Raw genomic sequence first — 16,912 nt, forward strand, 5'->3', positions numbered from 1 at the left:
ATGATTGTGTTTGAAGGAGATGTTGTAGAAGTCTGCTCTCAAAGATAATTGCTGTACATTATTATTATTACATTACTCTATAAAACTACTGTATTTGTTTGTGGTACTTTCTATTGTATTCTTTTTCGTACAATATTTCTTATCTAAAAATGTGTTTTCTTTTTAAAAAGCATGCTTTATGTTAAAATTGTGCTGCTTTGGGGGGGCCAAGCACCGACTAAATTGATTTCAATTAATTTCAATCGGTGACGTTGATTTAAGATTCAAGTGTTTTGAGCTAAGAGCTTTGTCATATAACCGTTTAAGCCCGTAAGTTGAAGTACTACTGTATTTTAGAAGGCAAAAAACATAATTGTTTGTTGCAGCTAAGTAGTGCACCTCATTTGGAATAAGTTCTACATAATTGACAAAATTCTTAATGACTACCTAAGTGATTACTATGCTACAATAGTAGGGATGATACTCGAAACCGGTTTTCCCGGTTGTTCGATAAGAAAAGAACCGAGTCCTCTGACTCGAATCCCTTTTTGAGAACCGGTACCCGTTATCGAGACCACTATAGTAAAGAAAAAGAGTTGGTTCTTTATTCGAATCCCTCGGAATGAATCCCGTCCCGACCAGAAATGCCCCGTGAGACATCACAAGAAATGGCGTCACGTAGCTCAGTCATTAGGCGCAGATAGCGAAAGCAGGAAAAAAATGGACGGGAAAAAGCGCTCCAAGGTGTAATAAAGTTCAAAACAAAAGGTATAATCCAATGAATAACTTTACTGAGAGATTTGAGCAGGGTACAAACACATGACGAACACTTTTACGACCAACCGGAAACATAGCAACCAGGCTAGCAACGCACCTCCTTTACGGCAGCTGTCGCAACGTTCTTAAAGCAACCGCAGCACATACATATATGCCATCTCCATTTTTTAACTTTTGTTTTTCTTTCCTTGTAAACAAAACAAAATCACACTGTATATGTGTTGTCTGTCTGATTATAAATAGTGCAGACGAGGCGTGTTGGCTGAGTTCTTGACGTTTACTTTCACAGCGTGCTCATTCTTAGCTGCCGGGTGACGATATGCAAGAACACTTTTCGGGGCTACCGCGCATGCTCGTCACTCCCGTTGCATGCTGGGTAGTGTAGTTGTTATATTCCCTAGCTCATAACATCTTTCCCCCTATAAAGAAATCATGTTAACTCAGTGTATTTCTTTTTTTAGCTTTAACTTTTCATTTTTTAGCATTGTAACCACATTTGCAAATAACTTTTCTCTTCATAGAATTTTCTTTCAATAAAGAAATAAAGTGCAAAAATGTCAAAGCATCATAACAAACAGTTATGTCCAATAGCAGCAGAATTGCACTTTTTGGAGAGCTGTATTATTTTCAGTTTTGTGCCCAAGGGACCGATTTTATTTAACACTATATTATTATTTATACACCTATAGTGATCACAGAGACAGGTTGTTTTTGTGTTACTGTATATATTTGTTTTTCTGAAAAATCCCACTTAATATACTTTGGGTAACAACAGTCAATATGTATTTATTTTATTTTATTTTTTTAGGGGGGTAACAGTCAATATTTATTTATTTATTAGATTAAATTGTTTTCTTATATAATAAAAGTGAGCTTTTGTTAAACCAAATATTGTGTTTTTTTCCATATACAACAACCTATCTGGACTCGATAAGAGAATCGATAAGGAATCGGTTCGATAGGAGGATTCGATAATAGGCTCGAACTCGATAATTTCTTATCAAACATCATCCCCATACAATAGGCTACAACATTTGCCATGACCCCTGAAGCGGATAGCCCGTCTAGAACAGGGGTAGCGCTATGGGCGACCGGTGCAATGGACGTCAAGTGGATCTAGCATAATATTGTGAGAGTCCAGTCCATAGTGGATCTAACATAATAGTGAGAGTCCAGTACATAGTGGGGCCAGCAGGAGATCATCTTGAGCGGAGACAGGTCAGCAGCGCAGATACGTCCCCAACTGATTCGCAGATGAGCGGTCCACCCTGGGTCTCGACTTTGGACAGCTAGCGCATCATCTGTGGTCACAGAATCTGTGCCCCCCCCTCCACAAAGGAGAGGCGGGCAGAGCAGAAAAGAAACGGCAGATCAACTGGTCTAAAAGGGGGTCTATTTAAAGGCTAGAGTATACAAATGAGTTTTAAGATGGGACTTAAATGCTTCTACTGAGGTAGCATCTCTAACTGTTACCGGGAGGGCATTCCATAGTACTGGAGCCCGAATAGAAAATGTTCTATAGCCCGCAGACTTTTTTTGGGCTCTTAGAATCACTAATAAGCCGGAGTTCTTTGAACGCAGATTTCTTGCCGGGACATATGATACAATACAATCAGCAAGGTAGGATGGAGCTAGACCGTGTAGTATTTTATATGTAAGTAGTTAAACCTTAAAGTCACATCTTAAGTGCACAGGAAGCCAGTGCAGGTGAGCCAGTACAGGCGTAATATGATCAAACTTTCTTGTTCTTGTCAAAAGTCTAGCAGCCGCATTTTGTACCAACTGTAATCTTTTAATCAATCAATCAATCAATCAATCAATCAATGTTTATTTATATAGCCCTAAATCACAAGTGTCTCAAAGGGCTGTACAAGCCACAACGACATCCTCGGTACAGAGCCCACATACGGGCAAGGAAAACTCACCCCAATGGGACGTCAATGTGAATGACTATGAGAAACCTTGGAGAGGACCGCATATGTGGGTAACCCTTTTAATGGTAGACATAGGGAGACCCGAAAATTATACGTTACAATAATCGAGACGAGACATAACGAACGCATGAATAATGATCTCAGCGTCGCTAGTGGACAAAATGGAACGAATTTTAGCGATATTACGGAGATGAAAGAAGGCCGTTTTAGTAACACTCTTGATGTGTGACTCAAACGAGAGAGTTGGGTCGAAGATAATACCCAGATTCTTTACCGAGTCGCCTTGTGTAATTGTTTGGTTGTCAAATGTTAAATAAATAATAAACGATAAATGGGTTATACTTGTATAGCGCTTTTCTACCTTCAAGGTACTCAAAGCGCTTTGACAGTATTTCCACATTCACCCATTCACACACTGATGGCGGGAGCTGCCATGCAAGGCGCTAACCAGCAGCCATCAGGAGCAAGGGTGAAGTGTCTTGCCCAAGGACACAACGGACATGACTAGGATGGTAGAAGGTGGGGATTGAACCCCAGTAACCAGCAACCCTCCGATTGCTGGCACAGCCACTCTACCAACTTCGCCACGCCGTCCCCAAGGTGGTATTATTAAATAGGTGTCGATGTCTAGCAGGACCGATAATCAGCATTTCCGTTTTCTTAGCGTTGAGTTGCAAAAAGTTAGCTGACATCCATTGTTTAATTTCATTAAGACACGCCTCCAGCTGACTACAATCCGGCGTGTTGGTCAGCTTTAGGGGCATGTAGAGTTTGGTGTCATCGGCATAACATTGAAAGCTAACACCGTATTTGCGTATGATGTCGCCTAGTGGCAGCATGTAAATACTAAAGAGTGCAGTGCCAAGAACCGAACCCCGGGGAACTCCACACGTTACCTTAACATAGTCCGAGGTCACATTGTTATGGGAGACACACTGCATCCTGTCAGGAAGATAGGAGTTAAACCAAGACTAGGCTAAGTTTGACATACCAATACGTGTTTTGATACGCTCTAATAAAATATTATGATTGACGGTATCGAAAGCAGCGCTAAGATCAAGAAGCAGCAACATGGATGACTCATCAGCATCCATCGTTAGCAATAGATCATTAGTCATTTTTGTGAGGGCGGTCTCCGTAGAGTGATTTGACCTGAAACCCGATTGAAAGGGTTCACAGAGATTGTTAGACGCTAAGTGTTCATTTAGCTGCTGTGCAACAATTTTTTCGAGGATTTTCAAAATAAACGGAAGGTGGGACACCGGCCGGTAGTTTACCTGAGGTCAGGATCGAGGTTAAGTCTTTTGAGCAGAGGATGAATAACCACTTTTTTAATGCTAGGGGAACAGTGCCAGAGGAAAGTGATAAGTTTATAATATTTAGCACTGATGGTCCTAATATTACAAACGGTTCCTTGATAAGTTTCCCAGGAAGTGGGTCAAGTAAACATGTTGTTTGTTTTATCCCATTTACACGCCGTATTACACCCAATCATGGCACCCACCTGTTCCCAATTAGCCTGTTCACCTGTGGTACGTTCCAAATAAGTGTTTGATGAGCATTCCTCAACTTTCTCAGTCTTTTTTGCCACTTGTGCCAGCTTTTTTGAAACATGTTGCAAGCATCAAATTCCAAATGAGCTACTATTTGCAAAGAATCACAAAGTTTACCAGTTAGAATGTTAAGTATCTTGTCTTTGCAGTGTATTCAATTGAATATAGGTTGAAAAGGATTTTCAAATCATTGTATTCTCTTTTTATTTACGATTTGCACAATGTGCCAACTTCACTGGTTTTGGGTTTTGTACATCGCCCAGGCCTACTTTCAGTGAAAGGGCAGAACCTGTTTACACTTGTTTACCAAGTGTAAACATTGAGACAAAAAAAAAAAATGCAAGCTGTGTCAAAACAAGATTGAAAAAGTTTAAAGACGACATTGTAAATATACATATCATTATGTGTAGAAAGGGTATTAACTTAAGAAAAGGATCATCATACAATTATTTTAATCAGGTCAATTGACAACTAATGTTTGAACCATATAATTATCATACTATGATCAAATCTATAGATGCACAATCACCTTCTTGGATGCTGCAATATCTCCTTTCCTATTTCTGTCATTGTTAATCCTTATCTTCCCCAACTGTCCTCCACCATTCCCCCGATCATTCCCCCGACCTCCTTCCTTTGGTCCCCCCATCCTCTGAGCTTTCTTCTGAAGTTTTTCTAAATCTGTCATTCCTCAGGAGCTCCCTTCCTACACTGAATGTGTCTCGTGTCTCATCACAAAAATGAGAAAATGAAGATGTGAAGTGAATTATATTTATATAGCCTTTTTCTTTAGTGACTCAAATTGCTTTACATAGTGAAACCCATTATCTAAGTTACATTTAAACCAGTGTGGGGGGCATTGGGAGCAGGTGGGTAAAGTGTCTTGCCAATGGACACAACGGCTGTGTCTAGGATGGAGGAAGCGGGCATCGAACCTGGAACCCTCAAGTTGCTGGCACGGCCGCTTTACCAACCGAGCCACGCCGCCCCAAGATGAGATGGAGCTATGGTTGACTTCTCTGTAATGCAGTTCTACCTTCTTTCTGTTCCTCCACAGAACGCTGTCAGTGCCTACTGAGTGATGATGGCATTCTTTCAGAACAACTTTTGGGTAAGGAAGTCTGTATGATGATGGCAGTGATGTTAAGCAGAGGAGACGTTTGTGAATTGTACTCAATATTTTACAACACAACCGCATCTTGTATTGAACTCTGTTTATTTTTTCGCCAGTTTCATTCGACATTACATTGTTCTTTATTGTTCTCTGACAATGCCATGTTCTTGCCCGGTTACTGGACAAGAAATCATTGTGGCTTTTGACATTTGAAGGTTTTGCAATGTAAAAGAATGTACCATGTTAACAAAATATGCCAGACAAGACCTTCTGAGCAAATACCCACATTTCATCTACAGTGATCCTGTACTTCAATTTACAAGTTGGTTCTGTAATGGATCTCCTAACTCCAAACACTTGTATCTCAAATAAACGTCTCCCATTGAAATTAATTGCATTTATTTAGTGCTAGGCCCCCCAAAACAGCACAATTTTAACGTCTAACATGACTTTTAAAAATAAAAACTAACTTTCAGCTAAGAAACATTCTATAAAAACAATACAATGGAATGTACAACTAACATCTACAGTTAGTTTAGTAAGTACGGTAATATAATAAAAATATAGCATTTACCTTGAAGAGCGTATCTCCTTACAGCTGCTTCTGTCAAACACACCATCAGCAGCTTTTCTTTATTTTAGTGGATAAATGGATAGATATTATTTCAACACTCTTGGCTGGCGTTAGTCTTAATCTGTTTATGGTGCAGACTAGCAGTGATAACTCAAATTGCTTCACCAAGTTGTCAACGTGCTTTGTCATGGTTTTGATTATTAATTTTTTTGATTCAATGACTATCATCTGCTTTTTCTAAGCACTGTTCTTCACACCAAGGCTCTTCCTTCCCATGGTTGGAAAACAAAGTTACTTATGTCCATCTCTATCTTATGATAGTGAGTAAGACCAGATGTTTTGGGGTGATCTTACAGGGTTCACTGTGACATTTGCTATACCAACTAATGGCGGGGAAGCTTGTAACTCAAATATTTGCTTGTTAGTTAAAGCATAACAATTACCCGAGATACCGCTCTTTTCTCAAAACACTCTTGTCGGGGCACTCTTAAATTGATGTACCACTTTAGCTCCAGAATTCTTGATGAGAAGGAACACAATGTAAAATAATCTCTCGTAATCACACATTACAATACAATCCAACAAAGTTTATGAACAAATTAGGAGAAATTGTTCATGTTGAACTTAAATTGCTGTTAAAAGCTCAATCTGACCTGCGCCCTAAATGGGAAGTAAAAAAAATTGGAATTTGTAATAGACATATTCTTGTTATAATTTAGAGGGGTCTTTTTAGATGGTAATCTGATTTTTTTTTTTTTAAATATCGACGTTATTAATGTTACCAGTTTTATAGTCAGACGGGTAAAATAGTGGTTAACAGCCTTTTTGTCCCTTTAGCTGGTTAGTCATAATTTTCTATGTCCCGATGCACCTGCTGCTATTTCAGTTGTGTACCCTACTTTTACCATCGGGTTTCATCAGATGGTTAGAAACCTCAGTAAAAAATAAATATATAAGATATACAACAGAGGACTGGGATAAAAAAAACAACTGTGAAACTTCTCAAAGATAAGTGTGCCGTGCTTGTGGCGTCGTATTCAATAAGACTTGAGGCTGTAATTGCTGCCAAAGGTGCATCAACAAAGTATTGAGTAAAGACTGCGAATACTTATGTAGATGTGATTTTTTTAGCTTTTTATTTTTGATACAATTGCTAAATTAAAAAATAAAATAAAATCACACTGTGATTATGGGGTATTGTCTGAAAATGTTTGAGAACAAAAACAAATGTATTACACTTTTGGAATACAGCTTTAACATAAAAAAATGTGGAAAAAGGGAAGCACTGTGAATTTTTTCGGATACACTGTATATTATGTTAATACCCTGTTTAAAGGCCTACTGAAATGAGATTTTCTTATTAAAACGGGGATAGCAGATCCATTCTATGTGTCATACTTGATCATTTCGCGATATTGCCATATTTTTGCTGAAAGGATTTAGTAGAGAACATTGACGATAAAGTTTGCAACTTTTGGTCGCTGATAAAAAAGCCTTGCCTGTACCGGAAGTAGCGTGACGTCACAGGTTGTGGAGCTCCTCACATCTCTCACATCTCCACATTGTTTACAATTATGGCCACAAGCAGCGAGAGCGATTCGGACCGAGAAAGCGACGATTTCCCCATTAATTTGAGCGAGGATGAAAGATTTGTGGATGAGGAAAGTGAGAGTGAAGGACTAGAGGGCAATGGAAGCGATTCAGATAGGGAAGATGCTGTGAGAGGCGGGTGGGACCTGATATTCAGCTGGGAATGACTAAAACAGTAAATAAACACAAGACATATATATACTCTATCACAATTTCCAGTTTCTCTTTTCAACATGTTCGAAAAGGAGTAGGAAGAAGCATAGCTTATTTAATCCTACCCCTTTTCTTTACATAACAGTTGCTAAAACTTTTTGTTCACTTCCTGTTCACAATTTATTCACAATAAACTCCATAAGTAATCACAATAAAATAAATAAATAAATAATAGTAATAATTTAATAATTGGTGAAGTAAGTCATATTTCATATGATGAGATAAGTAAGATTACTTTAAGAATGAATGAATATGGATGGATGAACTAAATTGAGAATGTTTGTCATGGTTCTTCTTCTTTGTACTTTGTAAACACTTTAAGTTTGAAGAGTTTCTTGAAGTGGATCATATTAGTACATTGTTTGATTGCTTTGCTTAATCCATTCCATAATTTAATTCCACATACTGATATACTGAAGTTCTTAAGTGTTGTACGTACATACAAATGTTTTAAATTACGTTTTTCTCTAAGATTATATTTCTCCTCTTTTTTTTTGAGAAGAATTGTTGTATATTCTTGGGTAGCAGGTTATAGTTTGCTTTGTGCATAATTTTAGCTGTTTGCAAATTCACTATGTCATGGAATTTGAGTATTTTTGATTCAATAAATAAAGGGTTTGTATGTTCTCTATATCCAACATTATGTATTATTATTCTAACTGATCTTTTTTGGAACACCGTTAGTGAATGAAGTGTACTTTTGTAGTCAATTCCCCATATTTCTACACAGTAGCTCAGATATGGTAACACTAGCGAGCAGTAGAGAATATGAAGTGATTTTTGGTCTAGAACATGTTTTGCTTTATTCATTATTGATGTGTTTCTCGCTACTTTATGTTGTATATTTTTTACATGAGATTTCCAGTTCAATTTATCATCAATCATTATACCTAGAAATTTAGTTTAATTTACTCTTTCAATTTGTACTCCATCTATTTGTATTTGTGTTTGACTTTCCCTTCTACTGTTACCAAATAGCATTATCTTAGTTTTACTGAGATTCAACGATAATCTGTTTTTGTCAAACCACTTTTGACAAAAACAGTTGTCCCAGTTCTCCACAGGCCAATGGTAAAGCTTGACTGTCATCGTTCGGAAATGTAAACAATGAAACACCGGCTACGACGTAGCCGCTACGTGTTTGTGTTGCTGTAGCCGGCCGCTAATACACCGCTTCCCACCTACAGCTTTCTTCTTTGCTATCTCCATTGTTCATTAAACAAATTGCAAAAGATTCACCAACACAGATGTCCAGAATACTGTGGAATTTTGCGATGAAAACAGACGACTTAATAGCTGGCCACAATGGTGTCCCAAAATGTCCGCTACAATCCGTGACGTCACGCGCAAACGTCATCATACCGAGACGTTTTCAGCAGGATATTTCAAGGGAAATTTAAAATTGCACATTACTAATCTAACCCGGCCGTATTGGCATGTGTTGCAATGTTAAGATTTCATCATTGATATATAAACTATCAGACTGCGTGGTCGGTAGTAGTGGGTTTCAGTAGGCCTTTAAGCAGACACAAGTCAAAACGCATCATAGCAGTGTTACCTTTGGGATACAGGCGATATGAGGCTGTACTGCATTAGTAAAAAAAAGTTTAGCAAGTGCAAGAGTGATGTTGGGACTACTAAACAGGTACAAGCAGTACCAAATACATTGTTCTCTGTACTATGATGCTCATTGTTAATAGGAAAGAGCACAGTTGAAAGCAGCAGTTTCGCAGATAACCTTACACTGAGTATTTTAGTCCATATGACAAACACATTGCAGATCTCGCAGTGGCTAATTCATTGAATTGTAACCTCCTAAAGAGCACAATTTTTTTTTAAATGAATGCTTTGATGTGATGCTCAATGGTTTATGTTAATGTAAAGATTGTGTATATGTTTTTAATTTAGCTTGACAGTACTTGAGACCTCAACCTGGGCCTATACATCCAATGACACAGAGAAGACAAGTTTCATTTGAGGTGACGGCGTGGCGCAGTTGTGAGAGTGGCCGTGCCAGCAACCTGAGGGTTCCTGGTTCGATCCCCACCTTCTACCAACCTCGTCACGACCGTTGTGTCCTTGAGCAAGACACTTCACCCTTGCTCCTGATGGGTCGTGGTTAGGTCCTTGCATGGCAGCTCCCTCCATCAGAGTGTGAATGTGTGTGTGAATGTGGAAATAGTGTCAAAGCCCTTTGAGTACCTTGAAGGTAGAAAAGCGCTATACAAGTATAAACCATTTACCATTTGAAGTGCAGGTGACAGTAGTGTGCAATTAGGGTGTCTAGAGGGCTACACATTTTTCTGTTGTCTCGGCTTACTCATTTTCGCCCATCCTCTCTATTTTTTATCCTGCTTTTTTCTGTGACCTTGTTTTGCCGCAATTAGTCCTTGAGGTCTATCCGCCAACGTACACCTACATTACTGTATTTCTATCCATGTTGGTTATAGTGAATTCGCGTTTGATATGTGAGCAAGTATGAACTGGCATTGCACCCCAGTCTTGGGTGCATATTGGGTAAGAAGAATGCACTTTTCTTCAGAATGTTCTCACCTGCACATTTAATGATTTTTAGAGCCACTATGCTGATGTTGCTACCCAATTATGTTGATGTTATTGACAACCGTGTGCTGTGAGGCCATCTGTTCTGAAACTGTCTTGTTAGCAGGAATATTTGTGTGATCAGCAAAACTCCTTTGACCAAGCTAACTGGTCATTCAACTGGATGGATAGGCTATGTGTGACTTCAGGTTGTTACATTTCTTGTCTGTCTGCCTGTCACAAATGTGGCATTAAAAGGCATGTTCTTCCACTAATATTTGGTCGAACTACAAATTGAGTAATCTGTACCTTATTAGGCAAGGCAAGGCAAGTTCAGAATCAGAATCAGAAATACTTAAATAATCCCCGAGGGGAAATTAAGATTTTCAGCACAATCCCATTCGAGAGCAGATAAACATTACAGGGAGACAGAACAGGATTGCTGACGGGTCTGCCAACTTCCGGCGCCCCTTACAAAAAAAGTGAGATGCAGGTAAACGCTAGGGAGGGTAGGGTGAGTGAGGAGGGGGGGAATATTAAGTCTAAGCCTGGGCCCTGGAGAGGGGATCCAGACTGAGGCCAAGGAAAAAAAGAAAAAAAAAACCTAATAGCCATAGCACACATAAACATATGTTTAAGAGGGAAACATCAAAGAACACAAAGGACATTAAATACATTAAAAGAGCAGAACTGATGCAACCAGCCACTTCTAGACACAGCCACAAAAGTAAAACAACAACAACAAAACAACTATACACTGCGGTGTTCCACGCCATCGTCTGCTGGGGTGAAGCGGAGCATGGCCAGAGACAGGAGCAGACCCAACAAAGCAACCAAGAGAGCCGACTCAACCCTCGGCCGCCCACCAACTCTCGGCCAGTGTCCAGTCCGCATGGATGAGCGAGGATGCGTCTAAGGAGACCGAGGTGTCCGATACCTGCTCATTCAGCCAAGACACTGTGAAGCTTGTCCTGTCTCTTCATCTTCACCTCCTCCATTCTCTCCAAACTGACTCTTGTGTGGCAGAGACTCAGCAGCTGGTCTCCATGGCCAAAAGGCTACCGGGAGGCAGATCCAGAAGTTCACAAAAAAGCACAGCAGAAGTCACGAAAGTGGCACCCCTTGTCCCACAGCCCCAAAGGGTCCCGAACCAAAAGGCAAAAAAACCCCACATGAAAACGAGGGAAACATCAGGAACCCAAAAGGATGACACAAGAGCACAGAGCTCCTGCCAACAGCAGCCACTATAGCGGTGCCATCTTGGGGAAAAAAGACAACCAAAAAAACATCCATCCTTCCATTTTCTACCGCTTGTCCCTTTTTTGGGGTTGCGGGGGGTGCTGGAGCCTATCTCAGCTGCATTCGGGCGGAAGGCGGTGTACACCCTGGAGATAGACATATAGTTACACTCACATTCACACATGTTCATTAAAAACATTAAAACCATTAAAAACATGTTCGGTGGGTGGCCCATGCGTAAAATGTAACGATATAAACATTTTACATCATGGTTATTGTGACCAGAATGTTTATATATAGAGCTCAATTTGTACTCAAGGCAAGTCAAAATTATAAGAAGGGGGAAAAAGTCATAAAAGTCATCAAAATTCTAATTAAAATCATAAAATAAAATCATCATAAAAACTATTATAATTCAACTATCATATTCAAAAAATCAAACCGTGTGGATAAAATACTTTCCGTTGGCATATGTACAACTACAATTTATGGCAGGGGTATCAAACTCATTTTAACTCAGGGGTCGCATGAAGGAAAATCTATTCCCACGTAGGCCAGACTTGTAAAATCTTAGCAAAATAACGTAAAAATATGACCACTTCAGATTGTTTTCTTTGTTTTACTTTTGCCCAAAATAGAACAAGCACATTCTGAAAAATATACATATCACAAATAATCCTCTTGACAAAACACTTCAAGTTAGTCACACTTTACTGTGTAACTCTTGCTTGCTCGGCCTCAGTAAAAACCATTTGCTTGCCCAACAGAATTGCTATTGCGACATCCAGTGGACACATTGAGAGCAGCAGTTTCTTTAATTTGAAAATGCAGCTTATTTACCCTTAGCAAACTCATCTCGTGGGCCGGATTAAACCTGTTAGCCGCATGTTGGACATTGCTGATTCATGGCAACATCTAAATTTTCCGATGTACTATAATGATAATGGAATTAATAAAGACGCTCGCGTTTTGGGGGGTTAATTTGTGAATTCCAGTATCAGACAGCCTGCTGTGTGAACTACAAGTTGTCATATCAAAGGGGTTGTAAAATGCACCCTGCGGTAACAGGGTGAGTTAGTAGGGGTGTTACGGTACACCATCATCATAGTTTGGTATGTACCTTGTAGGGCTGCACGATTATGGCCAAAATAATAATCAAAATTTTTTAAATCAATATTGATTATTCATTATGTTAGGTAAAACATAATGTTTTCCAATTGTCAGCAATTTTCCTGCTGTGGGAAGATTGTTTGGGGTGGCATGAATGCGACGTCATCATGTAGTTTGTATTGATAGATACTAATAAAAGGACAAAATAAGCCTTGTCTATATATTTAAAGACACATATTTGTGGTTTGTTTATTAGTAGTTTGAACATGTTATATATGCTTTTAGCTCTTTTTGTCCATTTTTGATGGTTTTTTTCGGGGCCATTAAAAACACATGTTCGGTGGGTGGCCCATGCGTAAAATGTAACGATATAAACATTTCACATCATGGTTATTGTGACAAGAATTATCAGTTATCATTTATATCGTGGTACATTTTAATATGCTCAACAAGTACAAACCCCAAAACCAGTGAAGTTGGCATGTTGTGTAAATAAAAACTAAATACAATGATTTGCAAATCCTTTTCAACCTATATTCAATTGAATTGACTGCAAAGACAATACTTAATGTTTGAACTGGAAAACTTTATTTTTTTGCAAATATTAGCTCATTTGGAATTTGTAGCCTGCAACATGTTTCAAAAAAAGCTGGCAAAAGTGGCAAACAAGACTGAGAAAGTTGAGGAATGTTCATCAAACACTTATTTGGAACATCCCACAGGAGAACAGGCTAATTAAGAACAGGTGGGGGCCATGATTGGCTATACAAGCAGCAGTGGCGTGCAGTCACTAGAGGCAGGGGAGGCACAGACTCACCTGCCATCATGGAAAGAAAAAAAAAAGTAAAAAGAAAAAAAATGTATTAAATTGTTATATGTATCCAGTGATTATACTAAAGTTATTTTCCATTTAACTTCACCAGTTTTAGATTATTTTTATTTTTATTTTCACATTTGCCGTTCAAATACTGAGAAGAGACGGTGCGGTGATCAGCAGCCAGTTGAGGCACGTCACTGATTTGTGCCTCAACATGGATTGTGCGCAATGACTCGGCTAACTGCTGGCTTGCTGTGAAGTGAGACCGTATTGCTATATGAATTATATTATGCATTTCCATAGTTTAGTTAGCTGAGGTATATAATGTACAGTGTATTTTGTCAACAACTGTATGTGTGTAACGTATTTCTTGTGCTGAGCGATCATAAAACTGGAGGCTCGTCTCATTACCCCGCCTCCTGGTGCCAAGCATCTCCGCCGCAGAATGCACTGCCCGACGGGAGCGCCACACCAACCAAAGCCCACACCCAAACCCTCCACGTGCAAGACCGAATCCACCCAAAAAAAGTCACTTAACAAGGAGCCAAAAAGTGCAAAAACAACAATGCTCGTGCGGCGCGCCGGAGGAGCCGTGAACAGGGACACAACATTAGGTACACCTGCAGACTGCAGCGCGGATTTCATATTTCATTCATTCACAACTCTTCCAACATGAACACCACTGCTCCCGCACTTATAAGTAAAGGTAAGACCATAGTAACGTTTTTTTTTAATTAAATGTGCTTTTTTGTGTGCTACAGTTTGTAAGTGTAAAGTTAAAGTTAAGTATACCAATGATTGTCACACACACACTAGTTGTGGTGAAATTTGTCCTCTGCATTTGACCCATCCCCTTGTTCACCCCCTGGGAGGTGAGGGGAGCAGTGGGCAGCAGCGGCGCTGTGCCTGGGAATAATTTTTGGTGACTTAACCCCCAATTCCAACCCTTGATGCTGAGTGCCAAGCAGGGAAGAATGCTGGTATGAGCTTTTAAACATAACCCGTTAACTGCCGCCAATCAAATGGTGAATAAGATGCTCTTTAGGGTTCATATGTTTGTAAATCTGACTGTGATGAAGTCAGTGCCTCACCTGACATGAACCTCACCGCACGCCACTGAAAAGCAGCTTCCATGAAATGGTCAGTCATTCACAAACAAGGATTGGGCGAGGGTCACCACTTTGTGAACAAATGCGTTAGCAAATTGTCGAACAATTTAAGAACAACATTTCTCAATGAGCAAGGAATTCAGGGATTTCAACATCTAAGGTCCATAATATCATCTAAAGTAGAGATGTCCGATAATATCGGACTGCCGATATTAACGGCCCGTAAATGTAATAAAATAAAAAAATATATAATAAAAAAAAAAAAAATGTAATATCGGAAATTATCGGTATCGGTTTCAAAATTATCGGTATTGGTTTCAAAAAGTAAAATGTATGACTTTTTAAAACGCCGCTGTGTACACAGACGTAGGGAGAAGTACAGAGCGCCAATAAACCTTAAAGGCACTGCCTTTGCGTGCCGGCCCAGTCACATATCTACGGCTTTTCACACACACAAGTGAATGCCATGCATACTTGGTCAACAGCCATACAGGTCACACTGAGGGTGGCCGTATAAACAACTTTGACACTGTTACAAATATGCGCCACACTGTGAACCCACACCAAACAAGAATGACAAACACATTTCGGGACATCTGCACCATAACACAACATAAACACAACAGAACAAATACCCAGAACCCCTTGCAGCACTAACTCCTCCGGGATGCTACAATATACACCCCCCATGTGTGGCGCAGTATTAAGCCTAAAATACCACAACAGAGACTGTTGAACAACTTAAGCTGTACATCAAGCAAGAATGGGAAATAATTCCACCTGAAAAGCTTCAAAAATTGGTCTCCTCAGTTCCCAAACGTTAATTGAGTGTTGTTAAAAGGAAAGGCCATGTAACACAGTGGTAAAAATGCCTGCGTGCTAACTTTTTTGCAATGTGTTGTTGCCATTAAATTCTAAGTAATGATTATTTGCAAAAAAAAATAAGTTTCTCGGTTTGAACAATAAATATCTTGTCTTTGCAGTCTATTTAATTGAATTTGCAAATCATTGTATTCTGTTTTTATCTACGAATTACACAACGTGCCAACTTCACTGGTTTAGTTTTTTTTACTTATACGCACACTGAAATCATTCGACCAAATATTTTAATAACTAAAATAAATAGACACACTTTTAGACAGTCCACAATTTTGCATGTTCACTGATAGTGTTCTGGTAGGCGTTGTGACTTCCTACTCTGTTCAGCAGTCCTTTAATGCATCGTAAAGACTCCATCTTGTACGCCTCTGAGTATAGAACAATCACTATGTGCTAAAAAAGCACAGCTTGAAGGTTCATTGTGCACAGTTGATTAATTGATTGATTAAATAATTTATTAAGTTTGCATAGGAAAGGGTCCAGTGTTATGGCAGTACAGATTCACTGGTACATTGTTAACTGTAAAGAAATTACTTCATTTGAAGTCCTTTTTTAACTCATAACATTGAAAAACATACAGACAGCACACAATACTATGCAGAAAGTAGCATTCAAAAAACAAAAATACTGCAAGAAAATAAAAATAAAGATTAAAAAAAATATAAAAGGCTTTGTCTAATCCCAGTTACGAGTTACAGCCGCCTGGAGGTGGCTTTTCAAAGCGGCTTTGATGGAATTTACACTCCTTTATGACTCCTTTATCCTTTATTGGTAGGGAGTTACACATTTTGGTGGTATAGCAGGCAAACGGATTAAGAACCTTTTTTGGTGTCAAATCTGGATTGAACGTGATTTGCAGAATTAGCTCTAGTATTGTAGTGGTGAACATATTTTACGTTTTGGCAGTATCTCGAGAGGTATATGGCATTTTAATGGTATAGTGTATCTTGTACACCAGGCCCCTTGCAAGAAGCTGTACTCTGTCGGCTACCAAGAGCCACCCCACGCTAAGAAAATGTTTGGCGGAAAGGTGAGCCCGGTATGGAAGGTTGAGTAGCGTAATCAGTTTGTTTTGGGCCGTCTGGAGTTTGTTATCTAGAGCCTTTGAGGCGTCACGCTACCAAACATGAACTTCATAGTCAAAGTGGGGTTTTCAGTGTATCTCTCTACCCACCAGCTGGGCGATCCTATGTATCAACCCAATATGTTTTGTTGATTTGAATTGGTTTGCAACCTTTTTTGTGCAGAGTGTTTACTGGTTTGACATCCTGAGGGACCTGCCCTGTTTTATAGATAAGGTAAAGATGTTTTTAAAGTTAATAATGTGGGTAATGATTGGAACAATAGCGGTGGCTGAGTCTCTGAGAAATCCAGCTGGAATTTTGTCCTGGCTGGTGGCCTTGTGTTTATATATGGCGCTCAATTTTTTAAACACCTTTCACTTCTCAGTATTTTCTATCTCTGTATTTAATTGAATCTAGGA

At 39.2% G+C, this 16,912-nt stretch overlaps 1 protein-coding gene across 2 annotated transcripts in view; it reads left to right on the top strand.

Annotated features, from left to right (window-relative positions):
* LOC133635287 (F-BAR domain only protein 1-like) overlaps nt 1-16,912 on the top strand; it is a 108,962-nt gene that overhangs the window by 16,709 nt on the left and 75,341 nt on the right. The window contains exon 2 of one of the 2 annotated variants that reach the window (XM_062028327.1): nt 5,301-5,354. In XM_062028327.1, coding sequence (XP_061884311.1) covers nt 5,325-5,354 — 30 coding nt within the window. In that variant the 5' untranslated portion in view covers nt 5,301-5,324. Of the gene's footprint in view, nt 1-5,300; nt 5,355-16,250; nt 16,460-16,912 lie in introns of those variants that run through there. The other variant, XM_062028328.1, reaches the window with a different exon arrangement.

The sequence above is a fragment of the Entelurus aequoreus genome, linkage group LG19 (assembly GCF_033978785.1).
Source record: "Entelurus aequoreus isolate RoL-2023_Sb linkage group LG19, RoL_Eaeq_v1.1, whole genome shotgun sequence".
Taxonomy (NCBI): Eukaryota; Metazoa; Chordata; class Actinopteri; order Syngnathiformes; family Syngnathidae; genus Entelurus; species Entelurus aequoreus.